The sequence below is a fragment of the Anarrhichthys ocellatus genome, unplaced genomic scaffold (genome assembly GCF_004355925.1).
Source record: "Anarrhichthys ocellatus isolate YVR2014 unplaced genomic scaffold, GSC_Weel_1.0 scaffold9, whole genome shotgun sequence".
Lineage (NCBI taxonomy): Eukaryota > Metazoa > Chordata > Actinopteri > Perciformes > Anarhichadidae > Anarrhichthys > Anarrhichthys ocellatus.
This window is the reverse complement of record NW_022280039.1, coordinates 8,418,347-8,441,415: the sequence shown is the minus strand read 5'-3', so window position 1 is coordinate 8,441,415 and position 23,069 is coordinate 8,418,347. Positions and strand designations below refer to the sequence as shown.

At 39.3% G+C, this 23,069-nt stretch overlaps 1 protein-coding gene across 2 annotated transcripts in view; it reads left to right on the top strand.

Annotated features, from left to right (window-relative positions):
• Window positions 1-22,865, top strand: part of tacr1a (tachykinin receptor 1a) — a 35,487-nt gene extending 12,622 nt beyond the window's left edge. The window contains exons 3-6 of one of the 2 annotated variants that reach the window (XM_031849198.1): window positions 13,836-13,986; window positions 15,913-15,993; window positions 16,027-16,121; window positions 18,508-22,865. In XM_031849198.1, coding sequence (XP_031705058.1) covers window positions 13,836-13,986; window positions 15,913-15,993; window positions 16,027-16,121; window positions 18,508-18,853 — 673 coding nt within the window. In that variant the 3' untranslated portion in view covers window positions 18,854-22,865. Of the gene's footprint in view, window positions 1-13,835; window positions 13,987-15,912; window positions 16,122-18,507 lie in introns of both variants that reach the window. The other variant, XM_031849197.1, reaches the window with a different exon arrangement.
• The last annotated feature ends 204 nt before the right edge of the window (window positions 22,866-23,069 follow it).

Sequence of the window (23,069 nt, the reverse complement as noted above, 5' to 3'; positions counted from 1 at the left end):
TGCTTTGTCATGAATAAATTGAAGGCACATCAGAGGGGATTTGTGTTCTCCCTTTACTGAAAGGCAAATGAGTCGAGTTGGAAAGGAGAGAAGAACAATTAGATTGTATTGAAGCCTTCACCATTCATTTTCAATTCGTAATTCTACTGGAAGACATGGATGCTTTTCAAGAACCATTTACCAGGTGCTTCACAAAGCAAAACATTTCAAGACATGAAAACAGGACAATTGAGTCAATCATAATAAATGTATAAAGCCATTTTAAGGAATAAAAAGACAGTATAAACTATTTTAGTTTTCAACATTGTATCAGAAAAGCTGAAAAGTGTTTTCTTTTCTTTTCACTTCTTTGTAAATCAGAGCCCTTCAGGTCAAAGCTGAGAGCTATGATTCCCACTACGTTCAGCTTTTCACACTCATGTTAACTCACTAACATGCGTCCATGGCTTTTAAGCTGCATAAAAAAAACTCAAGTCAGACACTATTCAACACACAAACCTTGTCTCCCAACACCAAAACATAATTTGATTTATGTAAAGGAGCCTCCTGAGAACAGAGAGCTTGCCCAGCTGGCCTAGCTGTTCATCAAACCACAACAGTTCAAGGTCGGTTTTGGAGGAATGTTTACTTGTACCTTTGATTCCACGATTTTATAAAAGCCAGCCGTGCGACTTTGCAATTTTGTCTTGATTCTCTCAAAGAAAGAGCCTGTTCAAGCAGCCCCTTGTGTAGGAAATACAGACCCTGATTTTATAGTTAGTCCTTTGAATTGCTCCAGATTTAGTGAGTTAAGCCAGAGGGCTGCACAGAGTGCAAATTTCTAAACTGTAGTAGACAGTGAGGGGATTTCACTGCTGAGGCATACGGAGGGTTTTTCTGTTCCAGAGTCATGCAGGGTCAAAGCCTGATCTTCTACTGTGTATTCAACAGCTCAATGTATCCCTTGGTTTACAGTTTAGAGATTAAAGGTGAGAACAGAGAAACTTTCCCCTGATAAAAAGCCTTAGTTTCAAATTCTGCACATACATTATTCTGCACAGTGAAGCTCAAACATCCATAAGTTACACTAAGCTACACATTTTGACTTTTGACTTGATTTGATTGACCAAAGCCACAAACAGAAGATCAGCACAGTGAACTCTGTGCAAGTTCACATGGGTGGCAACCGCTTTATGCCCGTACTGCCTTGATGGAACCTGCTTCACCTCTGCCGCCTTACCCTCGTTGAAACGACTGGAGGCAAAGCGTTAACGCGCAGTGACGGGAAGCCCCTTAAGTATTAATTTTCCCATGGGCTCCTTTTGAGGACATATCATTTTAAAATCAGAGTGCCATGGAGGTTTGGCGAGAAGCTTGCCAGACACCATTTGAATTACTGTGATACAGCAGGTTAGTGAAGATCAAAACATGCACAAAGAACGATTTACGGGCACTATGTGAAACTGGTCTGACTGGTCAGTGACAGTCAGGGTTGACTGTTCACCTTTCCTCCAGATATCATCTTTCTTTAGGCTGCTAAAATAGAACCAAAGCCATATTCATATCATACCAGTGACTACCCCTCGTGGCAAATCATTTTAACACTGTCTTTTCCTCATGCAGAGGAAATAGCTAAAGCTGTCATTGCTGCTGAAGTGCACCTATTCCATCTCCCCTCACCCCATGATCTACGATCAAAGAGAATGTGAGAAATGTATGGTTGTGCAAATGCTGGTGTTAATCTTCTCCTTGCACATCCTGGAACCTTGCTGTGCTAGACAAAGTTCTGAAGCTGCTTTAAAAACATAAATGAAGCATGCCTGACAGTGATTTATTCACACTTTGCGCCACCCCGGTAACTCCAATTTCTTTCATTTGTCTTTTTGTAATCCCACTGGCATAACTAGCCGACACACATATGAAGGCACGAACACAGGTACCGTCCCATAAATGTGCACACAAGAAGAGTTCAGCGAACACAGAAAAACACCCACGCAATGACGCACATATGCAGGCACTCAGACACACAGCAAAGGGCTCTGATCACAGCTCTGCTGATGGCAACATCTCATCAGCAACAGTGTTTACCCTGCTCTGCTGCCAGCGTGCTATTGCCTTCCCCTTCTACTGCCTCTGTCACATTTCTCCATGGAAATATAGTTTGGTATGAACAGCGTAACAGCAATTTCAATGTTCATTAAGGGGTGCCAGCTGCAGTCATTACTTTTTTAATGAAACTGTAATAAGGGACACATTGGAGCTGAGTGAGAAAGCAGTAGTCATTCAGCTCAGCTGCTGAAGCTGTAAATGACATCTGATTAAGGCTGACCCCTGGTCAGATCCCACATGTCTTTCTTTCCGGGCGTTGTCCCGCTGCCGCTATTACAGTCACCCTGTCTGATGGCATGACTTCCTGCCTTTCCTGTTGGTGGAAATTAGTGAGTAAGGTGTCATGGGAGAGTATTAATAGATGACATTGTTTGTGAATGCACGCTTATTTAGATAACTGTTACGCCACCACTCACACCACACCCCCTTAACATTATCACCCCTGCACAAAGAGACACACACGCTTCTATGCAGTGAGCAGACGATTAGAAACCCTCCCATGCCCTCCTCTCACATTTGCACACGTCTCTATACTGAAGGCAAGGCAAGTTTATTTGTATAGCACATTTCAACAACAAGGTAATTCAAAGTGCTTCACATAAAGCCATTAAAAGCAACAAAACATAAGGCAAAAGAAAAGGAGATTTAAAAACAATTAAGAACATTCATTGAAACATTAAAACAGTCATTAAAACACTAAAAAGCAGTGTAAGAAATAAAATACAGTAGCAAAATGCAGGAAATTGATTAATATCCTTGAATCTGGTTCAATTAAAAGGCAGCAGCAAACAGAAAAGTCTTCAATTTTGATTTGAAGGAGCTGAGGGTCTCAGCAGACCTGCAGCTTTCTGGGACTTTGTTCCAGATATGTGGAGCAGAAAACCTGAACGCTGCTTCTCCATGTTTAGTTCTGACTCTGCTTTTAAAGCTTCCTGTCGGGGTGCATTAATTATCTAATGGTTTGAGGAACATGCAGGTGGATCATTGCAAATGACCTGGCAACCATGATTATAATATCCACTAAACTTATCTTAAGGATCTAGCAAAAGTACGCTAGGCTTGAAAAATTAAAAACACAGCACAGTGTTGCCAACTCTTTCCCGAGGAAAGTAGCGAGAAGCACTAGCTCCAAAAGTCTCAAAATCTAGCGAGAAAGTCAACAAGTTGGCCACACTGACAACCCGTTCCTTTAGGCCTCCCTCCAAAGCAACGCCCCCAAAATAAGCATAATGCATGTAAACAGCAAACATGGCTATTCTTAGTACTCACAGCTGTCTAGCTGGCAGCTTGTGGAATACTTTGGTGACGCGCAATTAGTGCATGGGAGAGTGCGTGCAGACAGGAAGGTAGATAGACAGGCAATCTTTTTTTAGCTTTGTCCTGTGCTCTCCTCCTAACCTTTAACCTTTCTCTAAGGTAAACCCTTGATCCAAGTTCTACTGCAAATAGTAAACGCACACCACATAACCCCATGAAATTCAGAATTAACAAATTGTGCTCAATTTGCAGAATCATCGTCATCTTTTCATCCTTGAGAATATTTGCTTCTCATAAGAAAAGAAATACAAGAACACCTCACAAAATAGATCTATGTGACGCTGACAAAAGACACACACACACACACACACACTCCAACTCACGCAGAGAGAGGAAATCTCAGTCTGAGCACACCTTGTCTCTGTGATCTCTCCTCACTAAATTGGGCTTCACACGACATGCGCCTGAGATTAGTGGCAGTAAGGCAGCGTGGAGCGAGGCGTCCTGTTACCTCGAGTATTCTTTTGCCTCGGCTGGCAGGCAAAGTCAATAGAACAGCTGCCCTTCCTCCCAACACACACATTCATTAATTATGTACAAACACCTACATGTTTAAATAAGCAGGAGCAATTGAATTATGCATGTAAATATGCATTTCCTTGAAATAACCTACACATTAATGCTCATATACTTTACAATAGATTTGGATCCAGTTCATTTTATGAGCTCAGCCAGCAACTCCTAATTGTTGCATTCATATTCATATTCACACTTGCTTGTTCACACACTCACAACAGCAGGAAATAAAGACTTTTGAAGCGTGTTAGTCCGCTGGGGGAGAGAAGAGGCAGCAGCACAAGAAATACACAAATATGTTACTGTGTGTGTAATTTGTCAGTGTGTATGTGGCCTCTGTTGAAGAAGTTTTATTGATTCAGCTTGTGTGACAGAAAGGTGACATAGTACAGCTTCTATTCCCTAAAGCGTCATCCATCAGTGGGAGCTAAGGGTCTGCTGGGAGAACTCTTACAAGGTAATTCATCATCTACAGTTGTTTTAAATGAAGAAACTTGTAATGTAAGAAATTGTGTGCACCAGCATTTCAGGCTGTATTGGGTATTAACTAATAGTATGCAATCCAATATCCCGTTATATCATTTATCAGCTAATTTACGCTACACAGGAACGACAAAAACACGTGTCACTCGATACCCAGTCCGTACATCTTGCCCGATTGGTATTGCACATGTGCAACTCTCAACAGAGAATTTGTATTACATACGGGCACAGCTTTAGGTTTTCTAAAACATGAAAGAATTCAGGCAATGCGAATGTTTGTCATTTTATTGAAATTATAAAAGGAGCTTATGCATAACCAGTCCGAAAACATTTACATTATGTGTGTAGGCTGTTCAACCGCGGCAGCGAGATTATTGCCAGTAACCCCAATATTAATACTCAAAACCACATACCTGCTGCCATAAGAATAGATCAATAGTACCCTGTGTACTGCATTATGTATCAGCAAATATCAATTCCCTTTTTAGAAGCTTTTCAAGGACGGAGCAGCAGCACAGTAAACATCTATACACTTTTGGGAATGTGTCGAGAAATGTTGGCAGAGACACGTTTTTCATCTTTTTCAACAAACTGGTCAACTGTGAGCATTTAAAGTCAGACAAATGTCAATCTCAAGGAAATCCCAAGACACTGGCTTTGTTTTGTTAGTTTTTTGCTGCAGTTGAAGTGCACACACATAGCAACCTCCAACACCAGATGAAAAACTCAAGTGAAATTGTGAATAAATACCAAACCATATTAAGAAGTCGCTGTGAGGTCTGGAAATAAACATTTGAATCTCTGGCTTCATTTGTTTCAGCTGTCAGAATTCCACACCATGCTTACTTTTGCTCTAAAATACAGGACATATTTTCAAAACTATAAAGGTGTTCTCAAAGTACCACCACACTTTGAGCAGCCTCTTGCTTGTGGAATCATTGTTATCCAGATATACTAACACTGATTGAATGGTTACTTATTTTGTGACGCACTGGAAGAAAACAATAAAGTATACACTGCTTATAAAAAGTATTTTTATTTAGTTTTTATATTTTATTGTAATGCAACATGTAATTAAAACAGATTTACTTTAGCTTTTTCTAAACCACTGAATGTCCAGGGGGAAACTCTCCACTCGAGGATATGTTATTTTTAAGCTATTTTTGTACAAATTACACCAAATATGGCATTAAGTTTGATGGGCAAAAAGCTCCATTTTGGTCTCTTCAGACCATAGACTCTTTTTCAACTCATCCTCAGCTTTTGAGGACGTACTCTTTCTATTTTAATGACTGATATAATTGTCCAACTTTTTGCAAAGTAGCTTGTTGCAGATTTTGCCACAATAATGACCTTCACAGCTGCATTCATGCAATCAAGTGAAATGCCTTAACAATACACACGTGATCACCTTTTAACCAATTATGCGACTTCTAAAACTATTTGACTACACCAGCGATGATTTAGGTGTGTCCTATTAAAGACAATGAATACTTCCCTATGAACAACACATATTGAGAATTTTTAATAGTAATTCATTTAGATCACTTTCTAGAGATGTATTTTCAGTTTGAATTAAAGTCTTTTTCTGTTGATCACATTAAATTCATTAAGATGTTGTTAAGTAATAAAACATGAAAACTTCCAAGGGGAATATCTTTTATGGGCACTATTTGTATTCTAAAGATTTTTTTGGGGGTATATTTCTTAGTTGTTTTGAGGAAGCTCATTTACATTTTTGTTGTAGATACAGAAGCTTGCCAATCCCTCTATTCAATAACACATTTTAGCTCCTGAAATTATTTTGTTATGGCACCATTGTTAATTGATGCACAGTCGAGCCAAAATCCTAGCAGAGGTTGCTTATTTTAATATGACGTTGGATGCGGTGCCAACCATCTTACCGCCTACAACGCCACTTTAATCATGTAAATCACCAGGATCTGAAAATGAAGCCTTCAACTATCTGTGACTGATTCACACTTTCATGATTCACTGTCTGGACTGATGAGAACGAGCACTTCAGAAAGAGTGCATATGCCATTTAAATGGTTATCTGGTGTCATTTCCAGCATTTTTGTTTTAGGAAATGCCGTGTGCAAAGATGTTGCTGATCAGAAGTGTTGAAACCAAGCCGCCCGCACAGGAAAAACTGAAGTATTTCCATTTGTTGTTCAGCAGTGTCAATTTTGGCAGCTATTTAGACAAAACTTTTTATTAGTTTTAGTCATATGTTAGTCATTTTTATCCTTCATATTTTTTGTCTAGTTTTGATTGATTTTGTCAGTCATTTCTTATGTTTGAATATATAAAGTATATACACACACACATATATATATATATATATATATATATATACACACACACATATTAGCAAAAAAACTTATCTGTTGTTTAGGTATGAGGGTGTGTTGGTTGAAACTCATTGGGAGGCTGTGCACCCTTCTCTAGCCTGATCCTGGCAAGTCACACTGACATGGCTGATTTCTTTCAAAGAAAGAAAGTAGTAGTTTGCTTATGGCAGTAGCTTTAGACTAAAAGAAGACAACTGAGAACTGAGAAATAACACACACGCTTTAGCAGGAGATTGGAAATGCTGATGTCTTTTCTTTTTCTTCATCTAACATGTCCCAGATTGGAGAGACATCGTGTTCTTTTAGTTTTTACAAGATATATTAATAAAGCCCTCCACTTCTCCTCCGTCTTCAGGCTGTTACAACTGTTAGCCAATTCAACACGTCTCTGACAAACAAATCCAGTTAAATTGAATTTGGTTACTTCAACATTTCCAAAAAAAATGGAGCTCGTGTTCAGCAAATAACAGACGTAATGCACAATATGTTGTCAGTCCCAGTCAATCATAACTCTTGAGAAACACACATACTCTAGACACACATATTGACATAAGGATTTACTCAAGAGTTTTCTTTGAAGCTCATTACTCCTATGGTCACTTGTGTGCATACAAACCCCGTGTCTGCTAATTCGATTGCGGCAGCTTCCGTTTTCTTCTGAATTGATTTTCCCCAGCCTTGTGCTAAATGTTATCAGCTCCTTGTGTGACCTGCTGCTGTGTGTGTTGGCTTTAGTTAATACTTTTAAATAGCGTCACATTTTGCCGGTGTGGCAGAATGCTTGACGTCTTGGTTTAATTAAAGACAAGATTAGCTTTTACTGCATTTCCCTTCTCCACTCATGTGAAGAGAGAAAAGAACAGGTGTTACTGATAACATTAACATTGAGCCCTGCCGGAAAGCCAACATGCACAACCGTGATCATAGCTGAGTACCAATTACATACGCATGTTAAGAGGATTGAGTACGTGGCGGAAATGTGACAAGATTAATCATATAATGTACCGGTACCCCCAGAAATGTAATGCACGAAGGAGATGGAGGCGCTGCCTACAACTGAAAAAAACATTCAAGCTAATTGCAGATGAGGGTGTACAAGAAAAACATAGAGATATATTTTTTGTGTGACGTGTAACAGTGGAGTCAGACAGACAGTGGAATATTCCAAAGCCACAGTTTAGTTGATGTTCATTGGTGCATGTATCGTATAATTTTCTGTGAGTAAAAAGTATTCTTGATTTCTTGTATACTAACTGTGGAAACAGTAGAGTATATGGTAATGCGATTACCGTAAAAACTCTCCATTTATGTGTAATCATCCGTGCTCCTGCACAGCCTGGTTCATCCACACAGGTGGTTTCACTTTGTTTCCCTGATTAGTCCTCTTCTCAAGAATGTGTGGGTGTGAACAGACTGTTACATCTCTCTCACTCTGTTATTATGCTGCGTACCAGACAATTCGGAGGTCGGACTTTTGCTGGTTGAAATTTCCAACTTTTGACTTCCAAGCATTCCAGGTGCAAGACACCAAACGTTAACAAAAAAACATTGCTGAACACGAAAGCTAGTGGACACGGAATTTAACTCTCTACAGTGCAGTCTCCCCATTATTTGGCATGTTTAATGTTTTACAGTCTATTTTTTGTGCAGAGAAGACATTTTGACATCAATTTGCAGAACATATAGTACATTCTATTCCAGAGCCAAAAAACTGTTATTAACTGTTGTTCTCTGTGCATACATTGAGTAGCGCTGTACTAATATCCTGGGTTCAGGTATTTAGGTAAAGAAATCCCAGTTTTCGTCAGCTGTTTGACGCAGGAAGGGCAAAGGGTTTGGACTGCTGCTGCGGTAACGGTTTTTGTTGTCCTTCTCCAAATGGTGTGTTTGATTGGTTTACGTTCATGCACGACGAAGCAACATAAAAGGACTCTCATTCTACAAAGAAGAACGAGTCTGTAGATGTTCTACTTAACACCACGTATATCAACAGGTAACGTATGGTAACCTAGGCTTACAACCAGGTCTCTCCTGGGAAAGACACCTCAGTCGCTTACGGTAGTAGACTTGGCTCCTAAAACATATGTGATAGCTATTAATTATTTTCATTAAATACAGACAAATATACTTTAAATTACCTTTTAGTTGATGGTTTACCATTTACAACATGCACTTCTACTGTTGTGTGACGTCAGACGAAGGCTTGTTCGTGAAGTCGCGGTCAATGAATTTGCCCAAATTCATAGGAATTCTGACTTTGAGTGGCGTTCCATTGTACGTTTTCTCATAGGAGGTCGGACATATTAGAGTTCAGAGTTGTCTGGAACGCAGCATCCGTGTCATTGCACATGTTAAGACCTGGTCACACCAGAAAGTGGTACAGCACAGTCGTCAAGAAATAATCGGTGCAAGAAGTTTGTTGACACGTGTTGTAGGAGAACGTAAGAAAGATGAGGTAGAACTTTTCGTAAAACATCATAGAACCGATGTATGAGGATACGTTGACCTGAGCAATCAGGAAAAGTCATTGCAAACACCTGTAACGGTCAAGATCTCGCAGTTCTGCAGTGCTATTTTTTATGTCCTGTATGGACTAAAGTCTAATGTGGACTGGGCAAATTTACAATAAACCAAACCTCCAAAAATCTATAATGTTAATGACCAATTTGCATACAGGATATCTCTCTAACACAACACTTTGACTGTAGAGAACTTCCCTTCAGCTGACAAACAAAGCCTTCCTAGAGTCCCATCTAATAAGCACTTAAGATCAATTGGATTTGGATGAAAGAAGAAAAGATTGTGTTGAGTGCAAGCATATTTAAAAAACAAAAATACTGGTCCTTTCCCACTGAGAGGGCTTAAGAGCTATATTGTTTGTTGATTTTCTTTCTGAAAATTGATCCATGGTATTATTTTGTCACACTGTTTATTGTAACTTCATCAGCACAAACAGATAGTAATCCAAAACTATTGTAGACCTCCTCCTTACTTTAGCTTTGGCTTTCGTTGCATTGAATGATTTATTTTAAAAGTGTACTGCTTGGTTTGACATGTGAGACTAGTGTCTTCCAAAATCGAAATATCAAAAGTCTTTAAGGTAAAGACTTAACATGACGGAGCGCTCAAAACTCTGACATTAGATATTACTCTGATATCTACACTATGTTCTCCCTTGAGCAGGTAACATATCTTATTTGCAGTGTATCTGTATGTATGTGTTTCTCAGTGTGTGGTTATTTGTCTGATTAAAGTTCCCAGGTATTAAACGGAATTAACATAATTGTAGATAATTGCCAAGAAAATGGCCCGTGAATCTCATCTGCAGCGTCCGCAGAGGGGAAAACTGATTGTCCCTCTGTGGATGCTGGAGTCAGGGGGTCTTCCGTCTCTGAACAAGGTTAAAATACTGATGTGATACAATTTGCCACATTTTAACGGACATTAATATGCACACACACATGCATATAAACAGACAACAACACCTCTATTAACCTGCACACACACTGGACAGGGATTCAACAGGATCAAATGGTGTGTCAGTCTTAGATTACCAAATCATTAGCAAAATACTGAAACTGTCATATTTAAGTACTTCATCAAGGGTTTAAATTCATTGGACAGTTCTTGGAGCGGGAGTCGAATTGATACCCCACACATCTTTAATCATGTCACAAAGCAAAACTATCTATCTGTCCTTTAGCAAACACACTAAGGATGATTGATTCCACCCTTGACTTGAATTAGTAACTTTTTGCTTTCAAACTTGATGCATTAGTGCTTCAGAGATAAGGGGAATTGGCAGGTATTAAAAAAAATAATTTATAAGCCTTCTGTTAACTCCCACTGGAACGTCATTAAAATAAACAAACTGAATGTTGGGCATTGCCCTAAGGACTTACTGTCATGTCCAGCTCTGCTCTTACTTTATGTTTTCCTAATTTACAGTTATCATTTAATGTTTTATTTTGGTATACTCACCTTTCTTGTTTCAGATTCTTTACTTTCTGCCCTTGTGTGTTTCTAGCTTTTGTGACTGTCTGATTGTTTTCACCTGTCCCTCATTAGCTCTGCTGTCACCTGTCCCTCGTTATCACCCTCGTTTCATTGCTCCTCTCGTCAGTGCCAGTTTCTCGTATCTGTTTTAATTGTCTCGTATTTGTTTTAATTGTCTCGTATCTGTTTTAATTGTCTCGTATTTGTTTTAATTGTCTCGTATCTGTTTTAATTGTTGGAATGCTGTTTAACAATTAAACCTCTTCCTCTTCTTAATTTTTAAGCTACAGAAACCGTTCAACTATCAAAATGTTCAGCTCTTTAAGGAGTGTGTGCTATATCTCTTCATATTTCTATCTCTTATGCTTTTTGAATTATTAAGCTTTTTTTTTGAAAGGGATGTCTATGGAGAATATTTTCAAATCCTCTTAAACTTTTTCAACTTTGAAATCCTTCTATTTCCTCATACTTTCAGCTACAGACACCATTTCAACTTTAAAATGTTGAAAAAACCTTGAGCTATTGCCGCATAATTCAGCTTTTTGATATCTTTTAAACTTTTATGATTTTTCCAGTCCTTTTCTGACTTTATAATGGGTGTGTATTGCGCAGCTTAGAGTGTGTTATGTCACCGCTAGAGTGAAGAGCAGCTTGAGATTCTTGTGAAAAAAACATTTGTGTTTTGCCACTGAGTCCACAATCTTCACTCTTCATGAATAATTTATAGATTTAAAAGTAGCTAATCTTGTCCTTGTCATAGACAAATGACTGTGGAATCCCACAGATTTACACATTTGGCACAGAAGCCTGTAATTGAGAGGAAAACCAACTTTCTGCTCCATAGAGACCAATGTTAAATTTTGCTTCAAAAACATCTTCCACAGAACACGGTACCCCATTTCTAGATCGCCAGTTAAGCCACATTTTTTACACTACAGACACAATCTTTACAGGATCTGTTCTTCAACTCTTCCTTCCTCTCATTTATTAATATCGGAGCAATAGGAGCTACGGTTATGGGAGTTTTGAGGATTTGTTTGAGAGGTGTTTCCCTGTTTTATCTCCATGAAAAGGCTGCAAGGACACAGGTGTTTCTGATTAAGCTAATTAGTAATGTTGATAAACACAGACTCACAGACACATACCTCTCTCTCTCTCTCTCTCTCTCTCTCTCTCGCTACTATTACTACTGCTATTACTGCTACCATCAATATTATTACTACCACTACTGCTATTACTACCACTTATACTACAACTGCTACTACTACTACTGCTATTCATGCTACTACCAGTACTAATACTACTACAGCTATTAGTACGACTGCTACTAGTACTACTACTACTGCTACTTCAAATACTGCCATTACTATTACTACTACTTCTACTATATTAAATACTACAACCACTACTACAGCTATTACTACTACTACTGATACTACTTCTACTGCTTCTTCTAAATACTAATACTTCTACTACTAATGATACTTCTACTACAACTACAACTTCTAGTACTACTACTACAAATATCACTACTGCTGATGTTTTTTAAGCCACAGAAACCGTTTGAATATCAAAATGTTCAGCTCTTTTAGGAGAAGGGTGATATGACTTCATATTTGTAATCTTTAAATTCTTTGAAATATTAAGGTATTTGCAATTTTTTTTTAATGGGATTTCTATGGAGAAAATCTTCAAATCCTGTTTCTTCTGTTACTTCTTCAACTTTCAAAGCCTTCTTCTTCCTCATACTTTCAGCTACAGACACCATAGTTAGACATTTCAACTAGAAGGGTTTTCAGCAGTGCAGTTTAAATGCTTTCGAGCTTCAACATTTTCCAGACGGGTTGTCTCCCATTTCTTAATTTTCAGCAATGTTTTTACAATTAATTTCAGCTTTCAGCATTCCAACGCATTTTCAGCAGGAAATGCATTTTCTAGTTCCTTATTTATTTCCTAGTGTTTATTTAATCATTCTTCAGTATCTTTTGACTGACATTTGCCTATTTTTTTGGATACATTTGGTAGCTTTTTTTTTTTTTTTGGAAAGCTTATCTGTGTATCAGACCCTGCCATCAAGGAAAGACCTTTTATTGAAACCTCTCTGTGTATCAGGTCTTGTTATTGAATCCTTTGTCTGGTGATACCAGTGTCCTTGATACTTATCTTTGGGATTCGCAATATCAGCATACCCTTTCTTAAAGCTCTATAACAAATATTTTTATATTAAAGATGGATGAAAGAACTACTTGTGATGTGAAAGGGGTCACTCGTAGTGACAACCTACAGATAATTATCACCTGACTGCAGTTCCCCTAAGCTCTTCAGACCAATTAGCACATTTTAGTTAAGCTAATGCACCTGTTTTGGTCAGTGTCATCTCAGCATCATTTCTCGAGGAGCATGCAGCTGTTAAGTTCCCTGTGCACTACTTGTCAAGTTATACCATTTATTAGCTCATTTAGGCTCACTTTCTACTCAATTCTTACATCCTTCCTGAATTGTAATGCACATGTGCAAACTAGTACTATGCACCTGTGGTTAAACACTCTTGTACACCCTATTTTGTATTTGATAATGCTACATTGTGAACAACAAATCTCTGTTAAAATCGGCATAGGGACAGCTAGTTAACGTTATCTGTTAGCAGCCGGTGGGCAGCAGTCCTGCTTGGCTAAATGTCAGAACTAACAGCTAACATTAACGGAGGATGCATTGAGTTACATTAGGATGCCTTCAAGCGCTATTAAAAAAAAAAAAAAAGAGTATTGGAGGAAGGACAATTTAAACTAAAACCATCATGATGGGTTCAAATCTAATCTTCTAAAAATGTATTTAGTTTTTGTTTACAACACACTGGTAAAGGATCAATACCCGATATCGGGCGACACACTATAGTTCAGGAATCGTAATCGGTATCTGGATGTAAGAAATGGTATTGGAACATATTTAATTGCCTGGTGCTCTATTCAAGTGTCATTTTAGGACTATATTCACGGTAACGGTGACTTGAGTCTCTCTGTACTTTAGTCAAAAAATATGCATTTGATATAATTATGATATGGGATGTATGTCTTGTTGTAGGTACTATGTGTGCGTGGCCATCCTGATCTATTTTCTTCCACTGCTGGTGATGGGTTGTGCTTATCTGGTGGTGGGACTGACTCTCTGGGCCAGCGAAATCCCCGGAGACTCTTCTGACCGCTACAAGGAGCAGCTTATCGCCAAGCGCAAGGTAACCCGCCACAGTATTTGGATTACAAACTAGTTTAATAAGATTAATCCAACCACATCATATCCACTTTTGTACACTGCAGCGCTGAACAGGACATGGCTGCAATGTCGATGTCTGCCTGTATTTTTCCAGTGATGGAATTATCATCACAGCACCATGACCCTGAAACACAGCCCTCTCTTCTTTCATCCTCTCTTCTTTGCTGGTTTTCCAGCCTACCTGTTGTCTTTTCAGCCCACCACGGTCTCTTGATCTTCTGTTTTTGGTCATCTTTCATGGCCCATGCCTATCAGGTGTGTTCACAGTTTCAGTGTTGTTACTCCTGATAGAATACTCTTCCAATCAAGACACTTGCAGAGACATGCTTTTCTCACCCTAGAAAATAAAATGACAATCTCACACATGTGTTTCTGCACTGATGAGATCAGACCCCGCAGGTCAGTCCGTGAATATAGTTTGAAAGATATTTTTGAAGCATTGTATCTTATTTCATTCTGTTTCATTTTAGTTTTCTGTATTTTGGATCGCTCCTTTAATTTATGGCTTTGATTAATTTAGCCAAGCTAGCAGCATAGTTCTATGGATGGCAAAGTGGGTCGGCTAGTTGGTATGCATTTGTTCCAGAATGAGATATCAAATCCATCTAATATAACTATTGAATGGATTGCAATTCATTTTTGTACAGACATTCATGTTCCCCAGAGGATGTATCCTAGTGATTTTGGTGATGGGGTTGACATTTGTGGCTTTGAGTGAAATATCTCAACAACTATTGGACGGATTGTCATGTAATTTGGTACAAACCATCATGTCCCCCTCAGGATGAATTATATTATAATTTTGGAGATCCTCTCTTTTTTCATTTCCCACTATCATCAGGCCAAAAGTTTAATTTCTATGAACAAAAAGCTGCAATACATTCCCATCACCCTTTGCTGTATTCTGTGTAGTATGCTTGCATGCTAAACATGCTTATGCTAAGAAGGTGAACATGGTAAACATATCTGCTTAACACCACTATGTTAGCTTGTTCACCGTGTGCTTGTTAGCATGCTGATGTTAGCAGCCAAAGCATCACTATGCCAACAGCCTCACATAGTCTGCATGGCTGTAGACTCCTAGTATTCTTCTCTCCTACCGGCCATACAACCACATGATGGAGACTTGTACATTGGAGAAAGAACATTTATGATTGGTTTATCAGCAGCTGTGGTGGGCAGAAATCTCAGTCTTTTAACAGTCTTTCAAATAAAATAACTCGCACTTTCCAGACTTCCTTTGCGATTGTAGAAATCCCTTGATCATGTTACATGTGCAGGACACCAGTCCACCTCCTAATGAGGCAGCCTCTCAGATCTTTTATGGCTGTCCATGTACATTATTTTCAATTCATTGCCAGTAAGCACTGTCTGTTATTGACATCGCAAATGATGTGCCCGTGAGTATTAGATTTCCATTTTGACGGACAGAGAGTTCAAAGCTTTTCCTGGACTGACGGATTTGTTGCCACTTGTGGAGGCAACAGAGAGGCTCGTTACAGAAAGGAGAAGGAGAGAAGTCCACAGGGGAGACAATCAATGCAGTGCAGCATGCCTCATCCCAAAACTGCTGTAACTTTGTTGTGTTTGATGGTTTTCCTGGACAGGTTTTATATGTATTTTGAATTATTTACAGAGCAGGTATCCCGTTGAATCTTTTATGACAGTATCATTGTACTGAGGTGTTTGGATAACCTGCAACATTTGTTTAAAGCATAAAGGCTTTTTGCGATAAAAAAAATAATATAATACTTGAGAGGCCAACTTGTAACTCTCCGGCCCTTCATCCGTTCTGATCTAGTCTGAAGAGTACATGGACACTGCCGAAATCCACAATGGACAGGGAAACAAAAATGAAGACGAAACGCTGTTGTCATGTGTCCAACAGGTGGTGAAGATGATGATCGTGGTGGTGTGTACGTTTGCCATCTGCTGGCTGCCCTACCACGTCTTCTTCCTGCTGCACCAGGTCTTTCCTGCCATATTTGAAAAAACATGGCAGGAAAGGTTTATCCAGCAGGTTTACCTGGCTATCATGTGGCTGGCTATGAGCTCCACCATGTACAACCCCATCATCTACTGCTGCCTCAACGACAGGTCAGTCAGCAACTACACACATAAATATGTATCATATTACTCTTTTACTGGAAAATCTCAAAAACATTCACCTCAACTGCAGAGAGAACTATGCCTCCATTTGAGCCTGGCTTATATTATACTGTTCTCACTAATTCATTAATTTGTACGTTTGCTGTTAATATCTTTATTTATATAGCACTTATGAAAACTAAGTAACAAAGTGCTCCACATAAAAACAAATAAAAAACACATCAAAACAGAATATAAGTTAAAAAAAAACAAAAACATTCAAATCAAAATAGCAAAACAGAATAAAAAGTAGAATCAGGTGAAATCATGGAGGGCAGTTAGATAAAAGTATGTTTAGATCGTAGATTTAAAAGAAGCCACTGACTCAACTTGCGTTATTTCCTCTGCAGGGTGTTTCTGTGCCTTGGGGCTCTTATCTCAGAAGCTCTGCCCCCTGTAGTCTTCAGCAGAGAGACTGGAATAGATCGAAGGCCGCTGCCTGATGATCTCATGAGCATAGTTGTACAGGGATGAAAGATTTGATAAGCATGTAGGACACGGACCATTAAGGCCTGTGTAAGTAACTAAAAGAACCATGCAAACTATTCCAAAACGTACTGGACGCCGGTGTAAAGAGGCTAAACCTGGGGTGATGTGTTGAAGCCTGACAGCTGAGTTCTGTACTGTCTGAAGTCGGTCTACAGTTTTGCTATTTCGGCATCTAAAAAGGCTGTTACAGTAATCCAGGCAAGATGACATTAAAGCATCTAATATGGTTTCTGTATCTTTTAAGACTGTTGCTTAAAACTGTCGTCAATACAACTCAACACTTCCTGCACAGATGTTACACATATAAATATGTCCATAAATACAAAGCATAATTCATTAGAACCAACTTTTCAAAATACTCTTTAGATCTAGAAATGGAGAACAATCTCCATTTGTAATACACTAACTATAAATCTGAATATCCTCCATCTCTTCATACACATGGATAGCCGTCATTCATTTGTAAGACACCACCCTGATGATAGACAAAAGGTAAGAATTAAATGCAGTGAATAAAGCATGGGGTACTTTACAAGAGTTGTGTTAAACATCTGCAGAACGTGTTTCAGTATCACTAACTTTACTTTTCTTATGAAAGTGCAGCAAAGTAGAAGCTCTTGTAAATGACAGCACTGTTGGTAAGCACTGATTTTTATTCAAGTTGTAGTTGATGGTATTTAAGACTTGGGTCATTATTTAAATACTGGAGTACTTGCAGAACATGTAAATAATTGCTAAAGTATTATTACTAATTAATTTCCTCCCTTGTTTCGTTACACTATTCATAACTTCATGAATTGAATCATCTCACTATTTATTCATTACAATCCCAATATAGTACATTTAAAAGATCATCAAATACAGTGAGAATTTTGTTCCCCAACTTTTCAGCAGGGAAAACTGTTTTGTTCTGTTCAGCAGCAATCATAGTGTCCCTTAGTGACATGCGCACACACACACACACACGCACACACACACACACACACACACATACACACTCAGGTACACTCATCACATAGCAATACCAAATCCTCTACTGCTGCCTTAGTGACAAGCAGTTGACAACTCAGTAGGGAGGCTGCTTTCTCTGGAAAGAAACTCTCTGAAGTTAGAATAAACTTTAAAATCTCTGAAACTGCCTGAATCCCACTGTGAGCACCAACAATTTACTGTCAACATGTGGCGCTATATGCGGAATGCCTGTCAACAAAAATGTCAATGAATTTAGATGAATGAATCGTCATTTGTAAAAAATAAAGGCAGATGGTCGACTCTGCTTGTTGGCTTTAATTAATCATCTCCCACTGTGTCGCATTGCGTCCACCTGTTAATTGTCTCTGTATTGTCGGAGAAACAAATTTAAAAAATGAAAATATATGGGTTGGACTGCAGTGAGCTGAGGTTTAGTCATCATCCTGTTTAAGATAACGGCCGGCTTTTGTCTCTATCGGCTCAGTCGATTTATATTCTAAGGCGTGATGATGGCCCTTTCCTCTCATTCTCAAGCAATCTCTTTTTATCTCTCTCCTGCTCTCAGCGATTGACATTTTTCTTTTCCCCCCGTCTTGAGTCATAGTTATTTCTATCATCTCTTCATTCTGTGGTTAATGTCATGCTAAACATCAAGTGCTGGTAAAATGAGTCTTTGAATAAATGTCACTAAATATCACATGCAACATATAGTGTTAATCAAAACAATTACACAGTCTTTGCTCTTTACCTTATTTTACATTACATCTCTATGAGCCACTGGAGACCTACACTGTATCAGCCAGTCCTTTGTCAAACTGTCTGTAATTCTGTTTTTTTATTGGCAGACTAAATAGGACTCATCTTTGCTTCTCAGGTTTCGTGCTGGTTTTAAACAAGCTTTCCGCTTCTGCCCATGTGTCCCTCGAGGCTCTTACGAAGGCCTGGAGCTCAAGTCCACTCGCTACCTTCAGACCCAGACAAGTGTTTACAAGGCCAGCCGGATGGAGACCACCGTGTCCACTGTTCTCCAGGTTGGGGATGACATGGAGCAGCCCAAGGTCAAGGCAATAGCGGCTCCACGGCCGGGTGGGGCTGTGGTGGGAGCCGGACCACATAACTCCTCCGTGGACCTCACGTCGAATGGGTCATCGTCCCGGAGCGTCTCCAAAACCGTATCGGAGACGTCCAGTTTCTACTCGAGTAACAACCTGCAGGAATAGACTTCACACGAAGGTGGCATTTTGCCAGACAGCAGGGAGAGAGAGTGAGTTGGTTGTGTGTGTGTTCATGCAAAAGAACAGTGTGTGTCTGCCAGTGACTGTGGGGAAGTTTTTGATGAATGCATTTCTAGTGATTTCACTGGAACATCGTGTTAGGTCGTTTGCAAGTGAGACTCTCAAGTTGCTGTTCACTGATTGCTGTCGTCACCCACAACACCCTTGTAAAAAGGACTCATGCTGCTCGCTGTAAATGATCAACTGCCATTAGAAAGGTTTGCTCAAAAAAAAAAAGTGATGAAGAGCACTTTGATGACATGAGCACATTCCAGTTCAAAGGCTAAACTGAAGCATAAGCTAGCACCTCCGATCTTCAGAGCCTCTGCTTGTCACACCAGCCTTCTCTCAGAGCAGAGTGAAGGTTCACACATCCTCAGTCACACATGCTGTGTGACTTCGCATAGTCTATTTTGGAGCGGAGCTATGACATGAGACCAGCATGCTGTGAACGCAACGGCTCCTCTGTTTTAACAGAGGTTTTCTCTGCGAGGAGACGGGGTGTGGAGACCGCTACATCTCTAATGGAGGAAATGGAGGATCCCCTGCAGGCGTGCTGAAAAGTTCAGCAATCACCTGAAACGCAGGCAACACCTGGCTCAGCTTTCATCGAGCTAAACATTGACTTCAACAACTGAAAGCATCATCTCTGAAACGTAGAGGAGCTCCAAATGCTGAAGATGCATTCACACCTCAACCCCAGATTTTGTTTTCTGTGACACCACTGCACCCGAGCAACACTGGTGTGTAGCTTAGAGATCGATCTGCAATAGAGAGCAGACGAAATGTTCCAGTTTCCCATAGAATCAATACAGTTTAATATAATAAGTGTTGCCTCAGCTCCCTGTCTGTGTTGCTCGCTCCACCTTTATAAGACACATGACACTGGTTCATGATCTGAATACAAGGCCACACTTTCAAACTGGGAAATGTTCATATAACTCTCATTAGCTGCTCTACCCTTCCACCTGGCAGTAACATGCACTCTGTGACTTAATGTGATGTGGCTGGATTGCATTTTCTTGTCACCTGTTTCATTTGTGTGCTTTTTCTTGGTATTTCTGTGTTTGGTAATGTGGCTAAAGTCATGTCTGACCTCCTCTGCACGTAGTTGAGGTGATCAGATCTTCGCCTCTCTTAAATATTCATATTTTATATGCTGTCCATCCACTCACACGAGTTGCATGTTAGTATCAGGTTTAAAGGGCTTTGTAGATGTCGCAGCCTAGAATGTGCACAGGCAGCCTGTTCGCCATAGCTCTCGAATGTGAGGCGATGTGCCTTGCTGTGCAACGTATTGTCTGTAAAAGGGCGAGGGTAGCAGAGACGCCGCTCACTCTGCAGGGGTCCAGGAAAAGGTTGGTTAGGTAACTGGGCCTACGGAAGCCCAATAGGACATACTGTCTTAACCTTCTATGGTGGAAAATACACACATACACATAGGTACACACACAAACATAACTACTGTAAAAATTGGTAAGCTTGACGTGAGGTTTTTAGTGAAAACATATGAAGCTTGTCTTTGTACTACAGTGGCAAATAACTGCATTAGTTTCAACTCATATCATGACAATCACTTCATGGTTCCATGCATAGTTTGTAACAGTTTAATGGAAGCCAGAATAGTACAAATATCCTGGAGTGAGTTTAATTACTAAATCCTTAAGATTTACATATTTTGATGCAATTCAATATCTTTCGGCTGACCAGAACAAGCTACAAAGTTTGCCAAAAATAATGCCAAAAATAGAGGATGAAAAATGGACCACAGCACAAAGAGAGTACCTGTTCGTCCAATATTCCTGTTCAGCTCAATAACAGGTTCCTTTGTGAACCGGTATTCTGGAGGAAATTCAATTGAGTTGAGTCTGTCCTATAACTTTCTTCACAGAACTTGATTATTTTGCTCAATACATCTGACAAAGGCAGCCATAAAAGTTAAACCTCTTTAAGTGTAAAGTTGATTCTGGATTAAATGTTGAATTGGAGATTAAAGTTCTGATGCAGCTGAATTTAGAGTAAAAACTAACGTTGTGGTTTAGATTAGCTAGTTTTAAAGTTTGTTGCGACACGATTGAAAGTCTTAACCATGATTTATTCATTTTTAAAAATCTATCCTTGCTGGTGCAACCCTCTTTGCAAAGTATTTAAATGAAAAGTCACATTTGTCTTGAAACGTTTTTGAAAAATATTGACTCAATCCTTTTTTAAAGATAGATATACACACGCAACCAGAGAGTTGTCACCCATCATTCTACATTCTCACACACACACACACACACTACAGTCACCTCATGACTCCTGGTCTATTCTCAAAAGCTGTTGTTATACATTCCAGTGTCAGCTGACATGAAACTGAGCAGCAGATGAGAAGCAACACGAATGTATTTGAATCATTGAAACATTATATGAAGCATAACACTAACAGAAGTTTGTCTCGGCGACATGGACACACAGCTAACGCTTAAATACAAACATGGTGCAGGGACAACAGGCGGTCACATTCAGAGCAAAAATAAAATGGACATAGAACAGACGGCATTAAAAGAAACGCCTTGTCATCAACATGACATTCCACTTTTTCACAGAGGCTAGAATATGAAAGTGAGACGTCCTACAGAGCTTTTGGGTCATCAGTTCAGTGATGAGAACATTAAGAGCATAGATCTCTGGCTTCGATGCGGCATGCCAACAATTTAACATACACCATGTTGAGTGATAGTGTGGGACTTCCTATTTGAAGGGAAGAAGTTTTGGGGAATAAGAACTTTCACTGCAATTATAATACACATAGTAGGATAATGGGTTTGCCCTGATGATTCTTGAATGATGAATGATTATATCATTTCATCATTAGATGCTATTTAATGACGTATCATCAACCAAATATATTACTGTGTTTAGCAAGTGAACACAGAGACTCTGGTTCTTTCTGTTATATACAGCCTGGGTACTTTATTGTTAGCAGCATCACATCATCTCGGTGGATTAGTAGGATACTGGTGGTTTAAAGCCCATAAAAACTTGATTTCAGTACATAATTAAGTATAAGTATATAAAAAATACATAAATCTCTTTATGAAATAACCACAGGGTATTTTCATGTATTTAAAAACGTGGAAAAGAGAACCTGTAGCTTCTCCTGGCAACAGCAGTGACACACTATGACTTGACCTTCAAGCAATAGCTTTCCTCTGTTGTTCTTCTTCGGGCAGAAGCATCCAAAGATGCAAATCAGCCTAAAATGATATTGTATATCTTAATGAGCATCTGCAAAGGCAGCCGACCTTCTCAGGATCATTACAATTCAACCACAGAGCCACAAAGAGAGTCAGCTGGGAGAGAACAAGAGCAGTGCCCTTGATGTTATTAGAACATAGTTATTCGATTACATTATGAACAAGACCTGCACCCTTGATGCCTCCTGCCCTGATTGGATGATGTCAGTGAGTTGGATAACATGTTCCTTGTCTGCATGTAAATTAGCTCATATTTGTATCACTATCCTCACAAGGATAGTGAAACAAATATGTTTGGGTATGTGTGTGTGTGTGTGTGTGTGTGTTTACTGTAAGTGTAGAGCACCACTTTCCTTTTTTTAACCCAAAGGCAGAGGATGTGATTCAGTCACACAAACCAACCTTGCAAAGTGAAATTAATCTTGATGTGATTTGTCAGTGCAATGTTAAAATATCATATTGAATTTAAATCTCAACGAAGCCTGTCAAATTTAATTACAGGGGCAGATGACAGACATAATATGACACAACATATTCGTGGTATCCATTATAATGTAGCGTCAGCTGGCTGAGTTAGTGAGAGGAATATAGAAGTAGAGTGAACTTAGACTCCAAAAGACTTTTATATCACCTCATTGTCTTTTTATTCATTTATTTTTCATTTGACCACAGTACCCTAATCATAGCCAGCAATCCATGAATAATCCAACCCCCTGTGTCCTGAATGCAGAGTACGTCCCCTCATCCTACCATCACTTGGACTGGTCAAGTAGAGAGCGAACGAGAACCTGTGGCTTTAATGAATGTGTAATCAACTTTGTTTGAGTGCTCTTCAAATGAGCATACGGCTGGCTCCCTCTCTCTGCCTCTCAAACACACACACACACACACACACACACACACACACACACACAGCCGTGGCT